This window comes from Salmo trutta, chromosome 28, assembly GCF_901001165.1.
Source record: "Salmo trutta chromosome 28, fSalTru1.1, whole genome shotgun sequence".
Lineage (NCBI taxonomy): Eukaryota > Metazoa > Chordata > Actinopteri > Salmoniformes > Salmonidae > Salmo > Salmo trutta.
In genome coordinates, this window is record NC_042984.1 from 14996138 (window position 1) to 15006643 (window position 10506).

Below are 10506 nucleotides of genomic sequence, written 5' to 3' on the forward strand. Positions count from 1 at the left end.
CAGTACAGGCTTCCTACACCATTCACCTGCAAAGGTTGGGGACCAGCTGCTTGGTCCAGATGGGAGGGATCACAAAGAAGGACTCCGCCCCAGTTTTACTCTTAACGTCTTGCTCACAGGACACCAGGTAGTTGACCTCCCTGTGGTTCTCTGGGTAGAGGGCGTATGCCTGGTTGGCCGTCTTCACTACCTTGGTGGGGACCAGACCAGGCTGGACGGTGCCGTAGCCGTTCATGGCCTCAGCCATACTGTTGGGGGTCCCGTAATGGGCACTTGCGTTCTGTTGGGAGTGCTCCCCGTGGCCCCCGTGTGGGGAGGGACTGCGGGAACGGATCCCAGTGACCAGGCTGGGATTCCTGTACATGTCGTAGGTGCGCTTGCCCTGTGGCGAGGTGGAGCGGGATCCTGGCCTGATGGATGGGGAGGGTGAACGGGGGCCGAGGCAGCCCTCCTCAGTGCGGGGGGAAGTGCCTGGGGATGTGCGGGGGGAGCCGGTGTGGATGTTCTGGAAGCGGGGGCAGAGGTCTCCGGCCCCGGTCTGGCCACTACTTGGGGACACGCAAGGGGAGGCCCAGGGGGAATAGCTCTCTGAGTGCCAGCTGGTGGAGGAGTTGCTGCTGGCTGGGCTCAGGCACTGGGGCTCGCGGTATACCAGGCTGTCGTGGCCCGGGACGGTCAGAGTGGGCCGGGGACTGATGTTCAGAGGGTGGTTCTGAAGGGAGTCTCGTCCATGGCTGTAGAGCTCACGTGACGGGGTGATCTCGATCCTGGGGCTCAGGGCGATACCCCCAGGCCTGGTGTGGTCCAGGTAGTTTTTAGCCTCCAGGTGTTCATAACCAGAAAGGCTCTCTGGGTTGTGCTCGCTGCACTTGATGTTGTAGGGGGAAGTCTCCTCCAGGGGGTAGGCCAGATGGGATGCAGCACTGAGGACTCTCTGTGAGGAGAGATTTGGCTCATCTACTGAGAGGTAGGTAGGGAACAAGGAAGAGAAATGATCAGAAGAAAATATAATATCAAATTACTGAAGATATTACATTTTCTCAGAAATCACACATCTTACAAAACTTTGGATCCATGTTTGCAATACACATGAGAGCCACAAACAGAAATTGTATGTTCTTTGAATTCAACAAACAACCATTTCAAATAATAATGTTGTCAATCATTTTTATTCAATCCCTTTGATCAACAATTATAGAAAACAAAAGGTTTAGTCGTGGAAACTATTCACATCATCAAATGGGGCCCCTTGGGACTGTTAGAATATTTGTAAACATTAAAGCATGCACATAAAACAAATGACAGATGACGTTGTCCAGTTAGAAAGTGTGTTGAAACAAGCTAGACATGATTATACAATGTATACAGACATGCATAGCAAATGCAGGATCAATTGTATCATTTTTGTGGGAAAAAATGTATTTCCTTTTAGTAATGTTTACTAGAACTAGAAGTTGAAGGGAAAAAATTCTGTCAAAATCACATCGCTGTTTATTTGTTTTCAATGACGCCACTGCATTTAACGTTTTACGTTGAAAAGTAATATAAGCATCTAAACGGTGAAAAGCGCACGGGAGACTTGACAAGCCATTGGACAAACCTTGATCTTCCCCGGGAAAGTTGTTGCAAGGTGGTTCATATTCAAACAGGTAATCAAACTCCAACTCATCTTGGCAGTTTACTTGACTCAGTTCCTCTTCCAGCCCTAACTCACTAGGGTCTTTTCTGTCGTAAAACGAGCTCATCTGTCTTATTGAATCAATCTACTTATAATAAAAACTAAAGGAAGCAGATATTTTGTATAATCAATGATGTTACTCTGGCTGTTCTCTTCATCCACGAAGGCCTTGCGATGTCAGAGGCCTTGACGGAGGTGGATAGGCTATGATAGAATCTTCACTTGCTCAATTGAAGCGATAATGCGCCACTGACGCCTCAGTAAAAAAAAAACTGCGAAAAGAACGAGCAGCGAGTGCAACGTAATAGCAGCTAAACTTCCTCTTTCAAACTAAACCTCATATAGAGATAAGGCGTGTCTATTTTCATATAGAAGCCCTAAATAAATACGGTGCAAGGTGTCAAAGGCGGAGTGATCACGCCTCCCTATGATCATTGACAGAACAGCTGCAGGTGCAGAACTTCATAGTGATGAGTTGCATCAGCAGTACAGTTGATGTGCTGCTGCCCCCGGGTGTCTGGCACCAAGCAATTACGCATGGCATATAGGGCTATCTTACTGTAACTTGTAATACAAACTGTAAAGATATGCCCAATTACAGTCGCCTATATAGCCTACAGTATGAAAGGATGTCTAGACTGGCTTACTGGATGAGCATTCGAGCATTTTCATCCATTTTCACCCATCATCCCAGATGCTTTATCAATGAGTCAATAAATATTGAAATTATGAATAATTACAACAACAAAAAATAAGTTCACTGGTATGGTCTATGTTCTAATGAATGTATTACTAATAAACGTTTATACCAGACCCTTTATAAACTAAATTTGACAAAGGCATTTCTAAAGCTGGCATTGGTTCATTACATGTAAATCCAATGGAAACGGCTTCAGGATTCGACTGTTTAGGTGGAAATGTTTGTAACACTCTAAAAAGAAAAGGTTCCTGGAGTATATTTTCGGGGTTCTTCAAATTGAAACTGTGAGGGAACACCTATAAGTTCTTCAAAGAACCCCTTTTAATGGATCCTCAAAGAACCTTTTATTATTATTAATAATAATACGCATAACAATAACACAATCTTTTAGTTGTCAGTGTTTATTAGGATTTTAGTGGCATAGCAGAATAAAAAAATAAACTCCCAGCAGAGCCCTATGGGTATATCCTCTGGAGTGTTGATGTCTATGTGTTGATGTTCTCTGTATCCTCTGGAGTGTTGATGTCTATGTGTTGATGTTCTCTGTATCCTCTGGAGTGTTGATGTTAATGTGTTGATGTTCTCTGTATCCTCTGGAGTGTTGATGTCTATGTGTTGATGTTCTCCGTATCCTCTGGAGTGTTGATGTCTATGTGTTGATGTTCTCCGTATCCTCTGGAGTGTTGATGTCTATGTGTTGATGTTCTCTGTATCCTCTGGAGTGTTGATGTCTATGTGTTGATGTTCTCTGTATCCTCTGGAGTGTTGATGTCTATGTGTTGATGTTCTCTGTATCCTCTGGAGTGTTGATGTCTATGTGTTGTTGTTCTCTGTATCCTCTGGAGTGTTGATGTCTATGTGTTGATGTTCTCTGTATCCTCTGGAGTGTTGATGTCTATGTGTTGTTGTTCTCTGTATCCTCTGGAGTGTTGATGTCTATGTGCTGATGTTCTCCGTATCCATAGCCAGAATGATTTTGCAGTGCATGGTGATCGAACAGGCTTCCTGTTATATTCATCAGAGGTGTAGGGAGGGTGAAGTCTGTGAATCCAAAAAATAGTCATTATAAAGATGTTTAACAAAACCTGCACATGACAGTATTCATACGTTGGTGTTTGTGGTAAACATACACATACCTTGTCCATAATGTAGATGAGGATGGTACATGTGATCTGCATAACATACCAATACGACTTGACATACCTTTGTGTGCCTCCTTGTCTGTATACCTTCAGACACAAAAGTGAGCAGTTCAGTCATCTGCACCCAATACAGCTAGCCTTCAACATATTCTTATAGCCTACATATTCTTACCTCTTTGATGATTGATATCCATTGAATTGTGTCCATTTTCTGTTTTAGAAAGATTTGCAAAAATTTGAAAAAATAGATGGTATCATCATAAAACAATATCAATTTAGATCATATAGGGGACAAACCTTACCTTAAATTGAGGAGATCTTTACATTGTTCAGTTAAGTGCCTGCACCTGCTGTCCTTTCAAATTTAAAATCAAATATTTTAGTTGGGCAGTTAGGTTCCTGCAAGAACCCCCACCAACTAAGGAGGTTCCTCGATAAACCCCACCTCTTATGGGGTTCTTGGAATAACCTTTTGGGGGTCATTTTCCGTGCCAAGAACGCTAAGTTTCTTCTAAGGACTTTGAGGATCTTAGAAGAACCCTTGTTGAACCGCCCATGTTTTGAGTGAAGGCAGTACTGTAGACTAGGTTGAAGATACCCAGGTCAGGACAACCTAATAATTCCATGAGGAAGCTTTTGAAAATAAACAGATTCATGGGACCAATGTCGTTGCTAACCAGCATCGTTGGTCCCATTGTTTAGAATTCTTCCTAATGTATGCAAAGAGTTATGGGATATTAGAATCCTCTTGTAGACAGGCCCACACCAGCTATACATAACCAAGACGACACTTAGTGGGTTGTACTCATGAAACAGCACAGAATGTACCTCTGTTCAAACTGCTCATAGGAATGGCAACTCCCAGGGTGCAATGTGCTCAGTCAGATCGTACTAAAAAACAACATTATGTGGCCCAAAACCAGGGCCCGCATTCATAAAGGATCTCAGATTAGGAGTGCTGATCTAGAATCAGTTTAGCATTTTAGATTATAATAAATATGATTACAAGGACAATGGGAACTGATCCTAGATCAGCACTCCTTCTCTGAGACGTTTTATGAATACGAGCCCTGATTTACATTGAATTGAGAGAGCCTGACTGCTGATCCCAGATCTGTTTGTGCTGTGGTATGACAATGACCATAGGAGTTGATTAAACAGCACATACATATCTAGGATCAGGCTAGAGAAAGTTGACAGATTATTGTAATTTAAACCCCAGCCTGCGCTCCTTGGTGTCTAAACATGTTTTTTAATAGGATACATAATATTTGTGATAAACCTGACAGTGGAACAACACCATTTGTAGTTATTACACCTGCAAACCCTAAAGTATCAGCTATTACAGTACAACCATTGTTATAGCATTGTAATAACGTCTTGTAATAACACCATACCGCAATAGCTATATTGTAAAAGTTTACAGCAGAAGTCTGAAATATGTGTGGGTCCTAGTCCTAATTGCTCCTAGCAACAATAACTGAAAAAGAGTCCCATGCTAAAATTAGGTGCAGCCTAATAATACCTTGATAGCAAAAATGTGTGAAATGGCTTATTACTGAAATACAATTTTTTTATAATTTGTTACATTTATTAATCCCAAACCAAACTGTTAAATAGCCACACATACCTTACCTGAAAGTCTCTTGCCTTGGCATTGTCATCATACTGAACTCCCAAAGACGGTCAACATACTGAACTCCCAAAGACGGTCAACATACTGAACTCCCAAGGAGGTTAACATACTGAACTCCCAAGGAGATCAACATACTGAACTCCCAAGGAAGGTCATCATACTGAACTCCCAAGGAGGTCAACATACTGAACTCCCAAGGAAGGTCATCATACTGAACTCCCAAGGAGGAGGTTAACATACTGAACTCCCAAGGAGGCCAACATACTGAACTCCCAAGGAGGTCAACATACTGAACTCCCAAGGAGGCCAACACACTGAACTCCCAAGGAGGAGGTTAACATACTGAACTCCCAAGGAGATCAACATACTGAACTCCCAAGGAAGGTCATCATACTGAACTCCCAAGGAGGTCAACATACTGAACTCCCAAGGAAGGTCATCATACTGAACTCCCAAGGAGGAGGTTAACATACTGAACTCCCAAGGAGGCCAACATACTGAACTCCCAAGGAGGCCAACACACTGAACTCCCAAGGAGGAGGTTAACATACTGAACTCCCAAGGAGATCAACATACTGAACTCCCAAGGAAGGTCATCATACTGAACTCCCAAGGAGGTCAACATACTGAACTCCCAAGGAAGGTCATCATACTGAACTCCCAAGGAGGAGGTTAACATACTGAACTCCCAAGGAGGCCAACATACTGAACTCCCAAGGAGGTCAACATACTGAACTCCCAAGGAGGTTAACATACTGAACTCCCAAGGAAGGTCATCATACTGAACTCCCAAGGAGGTTAACATACTGAACTCCCAAGGAGGTTAACATACTGAATCCCAAGGAGGTCAACATACTGAACTCCCAAGGAGGTTAACATACTGAACTCCCAAGGAAGGTCATCATACTGAACTTCCAAGGAGGTCACCATACTGAACTCCCAAGGAAGGTCATCATACTGAACTCCCAAGGAGCTCAACATACTGAACTCCCAAGGAGGCCAACATACTGAACTTCCAAGGAGGTCACCATACTGAACTCCCAAGGAAGGTCATCATACTGAACTCCCAAGGAGGTTAACATACTGAACTCCCAAGGATGTCAACATACTGAACTCCCAAGGAGGTCAACATACTGAACTCCCAAGGAGGTCAACATACTGAACTCCCAAGGAGGTCAACATACTGAACTCCCAAGGAGGTCAACATACTGAACTCCCAAGGAAGGTCATCATACTGAACTCCCAAGGAGGTCAACATACTGAACTCCCAAGGAGGTTAACATACTGAATCCCAAGGAGGTCAACATACTGAACTCCCAAGGAGGTCACCATACTGAACTCCCAAGGAAGGTCATCATACTGAACTCCCAAGGAGGTCACCATACTGAACTCCCAAGGAAGGTCATCATACTGAACTCCCAAGGAGCTCAACATACTGAACTCCCAAGGAGGTCACCATACTGAACTCCCAAGGAGGTCAACATACTGAACTCCCAAGGAAGGTCATCATACTGAACTCCCAAGGAGATCAACATAGTGAACTCCCAGCTTACCCCAACATACTGAACTCACAATTAATAATGCAAATGAAATCATGTCCCATCCCACAGGCTTTAGGTAACAGCTAACAATGCCTATTATACATCTTTACCATTATAGTATTATTATGAATTTTGATACATTACTGCCCATTATAGAGTCATTAATGTTATTTTAAGTATGATGTTAGCCTACTGGTAATACATGTAAACTATTAGAATTATAACCTGAAGCGTCATATTTATGTGACTACAAATACGTATATCCACTACAGTAGCCTACCTTACACGGCGCTATAGTGTTCCCCAATGGCTGTCCTTGGGGCATGTAATAGCGAATCGCCGTGGTAGGCTATAGGCTGATCAACTCATGGGCGTCAGTTATTTCCCAAACCACTAACTGTCCAGATATACCACATACGTTAGACAACTAACGAGTCCATAAACCCTATTTTGTCGAATATACAATGTAAAATTACATATACACAGACGTCCAGGACTAGGCTATTAGGCTACTCGAAAATCAATAGGGTTGATAAATTACCAGATTATCACAATTCAGCACGCGGCATCCATACCTTGATCCATCGACCTCATGTTGTGGTACTGTGCCAATCTCCAAGATTCTCTAAACATTTGGAATACAGTAAAAAATCTAATTAAAAAATATTATCTTATCATAGCAATAGAAATCCACTCGCGTAAAAGGCAAAACAAAAATGAAGTATTAGACGTCCAATAGTCGTTTATAAATTGAGAAACATGGAGCTAAAATAGACTCCAGCAAGCTATAGTTGAACTTCTTTTCCTTGCTCTGAGGATTACTTGAGTATCAAGAGCGGGTTCCTTCCCTGCTCTGGGTGTTTATAATGGTCCAATGCTGTAAAATAACGGGATTCCCTCAGTGTTTCCTCCTGTTTATGCACTTCGCCATGGAAACCTGGAGCGGCTCCATCTCTCGGAGACTCAGGGCTTTCCTGCAAAGCCCACGCTCAGGAATCCATGACGTCTCCGGCTCATGCGCCAAGGCATTTCTGCGGCTTCTTGCAGACAGTGGCACACAATAACTTCATTGTAGAGATGTGAAAAAATGACTGTAGGACAGAGGCAAAAAAATGAAAACAGTACGTATACTATATACAGTACATAAATGTTTTAGGCTACACAATTTTAATAGTTGATGGTCACGTTACTGTAACTTGTACCTTTTAATTGAGTTGTAAAAATCAGAAGTAGTCATATAGGCTTTTCTCTTAATTACAGTCTGGTTTTGAACCTGTGGGATATGTTGCTGGAAATAAAATGAGGCATTTGGTTGGCTTGCTTGTCATGTCAAACATGTAATCTTTTTGAGGAATTCTCAGTTTCCACCAATACAATTTTCTATTGGAAACTTCTAATATAAGATGAAAAAAAGTTAAATTGACACTAGCAAAAATTTGCATTGCAAATACATGTGGCATATATTACCATTAGACATACATATTTCGCAGGGAAGTATCTAACAAAAAAATGGAAGATTCTTTAGGCCTTTTTTTCATCTTACATGTGGAATGATCTCCAATGGACTTCAAATTTGGAGGAATTGGTGCTTCTGGGACATTTCAGATGGCTGTTAGGGGACCTTTTTACTGAAGAATGTGTCTGTTTTTTATGATTGTGTTTTGCTTTTCTGTCACACCCTGATCTGTTTCACCTGTCTTTGTGATTGTCTCCACCACCCTCCAGGTATTTCCCATCATGCCCTCTGTATTTATACCGGTGTTCTCTGTTTGTCTGTTGCCAGTTCGTCTTGTTTGTCAAGTCAACCAGTGTTTTGTATCACCTCCTGGTTGTGACCCTTGCCTGTCCTGACCCTGAGCCTGCCCGCCCGCCTGACCACTCTGCCTGACCCTGAGCCTGCCTGCCGTCCTGTACCTTTGCCCCATCTCTGGATTACCGACCTCTGCCTGATCTGACCCTGAGCCTGCCTGCCATCCTGTACCTTTGCCCCTGTTGTTGTAATAAACATTGTTACTTCGACTCGGTCTGCAACTGGGTCTTACCTTATCCTGATAGTACGAACTGGCCTTGACTGACCCAGTAGACCCGGGCCAGCTGCGCAACGCCATCTCCTCCCAAGGAGCCAGCATCAGGAGGCACGAGGAACTGCTTCGTGGCCTTATGGAGGGGGTCCGAACATTGGCTGGATGCCATGACCGGGCATGGAACAGTTTGCTGGAGCAATTCTGCGGGTTGTCTGGGAGGCAGCCTACCACGGTGGTAACCCCGCAGCCCCTCAGTAACCCAGCTGCTCGCAGCGCCATCTCATCGGCCATTCCACCTTCTTGGGAGCCCCGTTTACCCCCCCCCCCCCCGGAATGCTTCAATGGAGAGTCGAGCACCTGTCGGGCGTTTCTAGCTCAGAGTGCCCTCATTTTCGAGCTTCAGCTCTCCTCCTTCCCCTCGGATCGCTCCAAGGTAGCCTATCTCATCACGCTGATGTCCGGGAGGGCTCTAACCTGGGCTACTGCTGTATGGGAACAACAGCCGGCCATATGCGTTAATCTGAAGGGGTTCGTGGGAGAGGTGAAGAAGGTTTTTTACGCCCCATTCTCCGGGAGAGAAGCGGGAGTTAATCCAGCTTTGGCAGCACTCCTGCAGTGTGGCTGACTATGTGTTGGATTTCCACATGTTGGCAGCGGAGAGTGCTTGGAACCAGGAAGCACTGTTGGATATGTTCTTGCACGGCGTCTCGGAGGAGGTCTAGGATGAGCTTGCTGGTTGGGAGTTACCTACGGATCTCGATTCCCTCATTGCTTTGACCATCTGAATCGATGGGTGACTACGGGAATGACAGAGGGAGAGGAAATTCGACTTTGCTCGCACGTCCAGGGATTCCACCTTGCCTCCGAGTCATTCCGGAAGTCCCAGATGATCCCGTTGCCGAGAGAACCCAAGGCCTCCCTACCTTCCCAGAGAGTCACCAGAGATGGCTGAGTCACCGATTCCTGATCCTATGCAACTAGGAACGTCAATACAGGATCAACACGATCAGGCTAACTGGTAGGAGCGAGTACTCTGGTGGGCCATATGGAGAACTTTTCTTCTTCCCTTGCTCGCATCCCTGTTCATGCCATTCTGCTGTGGGATAGCCAGTCTAAATCTCTCCGGGTCCTCATTGACTCTGGGGCCAATGAGAGTTTTTTGGACGCTACCCTGGCTTCCGAGTTGAACATCCCCACTTAGCCTCTCTCCACTCCCATGGATGTTAGAGCGCTGGATGGGCGCTCTGTAGGCCGGGTCACTCATATTACCACTCCCATCAACCTACAGGTGTCAGGGAATCACAGTGAGACTATTCAATTCCTGCTCATCAAGTTTCCTCTGATTCCCGTGGTATTGGGATTCTCCTAGCTCCAGCGACACAATCCCCTCATCAACTGGTCTACTGGTGCCATCATGGGCTAGAGTCCGTTCTGCCACGCCCAATGTCTGAAGTCAGTGCAACCTGCCCCGGGATGTATTCCTGGGGGCTCGGAAGGTGGCTCGGACATCTCCGCCATTCCTGCGGAGTACCAGGACCTTCGAGAGGTGTTCAACAAGGTCCGGGCCACTTCGCTTGCGCCGCACTGACCATATGACTGCGGAATTGACCTTCTCCCTAGCACCACTCCGCCCCGGGGACGACCGGAGACCAAGGCTATGGACACCTACATTGGGGACTCCCTAGCTGCAGGATTTATGCGTCCTTTGTCCTCTCCCGCCGGTGCAGGGTTCTTCTTTGTGGAGAAGAAGGACAAGACCCTGCGCCCATGCATCGACTACTGGGG

The 10506-nt window shown here is 45.0% G+C and overlaps 1 protein-coding gene across 4 annotated transcripts in view; it reads right to left on the reverse strand.

Annotated features, from left to right (window-relative positions):
- The window catches only part of LOC115165591 (nuclear factor of activated T-cells, cytoplasmic 2), a 56128-nt gene extending 48616 nt beyond the window's left edge, over positions 1-7512 (reverse strand). The window contains exons 1-2 of one of the 4 annotated variants that reach the window (XM_029718799.1): positions 1601-2094; positions 27-960 (exon numbers count right to left, since the gene is read on the reverse strand). In XM_029718799.1, the coding sequence (XP_029574659.1) occupies positions 27-960; positions 1601-1745 (1079 nt within the window). In that variant the 5' untranslated portion in view covers positions 1746-2094. Of the gene's footprint in view, positions 1-26; positions 961-1600; positions 2096-7272 lie in introns of those variants that run through there. The other 3 variants (XM_029718800.1, XM_029718798.1, XM_029718797.1) reach the window with 3 other exon arrangements.
- Positions 7513-10506: the final 2994 nt, after the last annotated feature.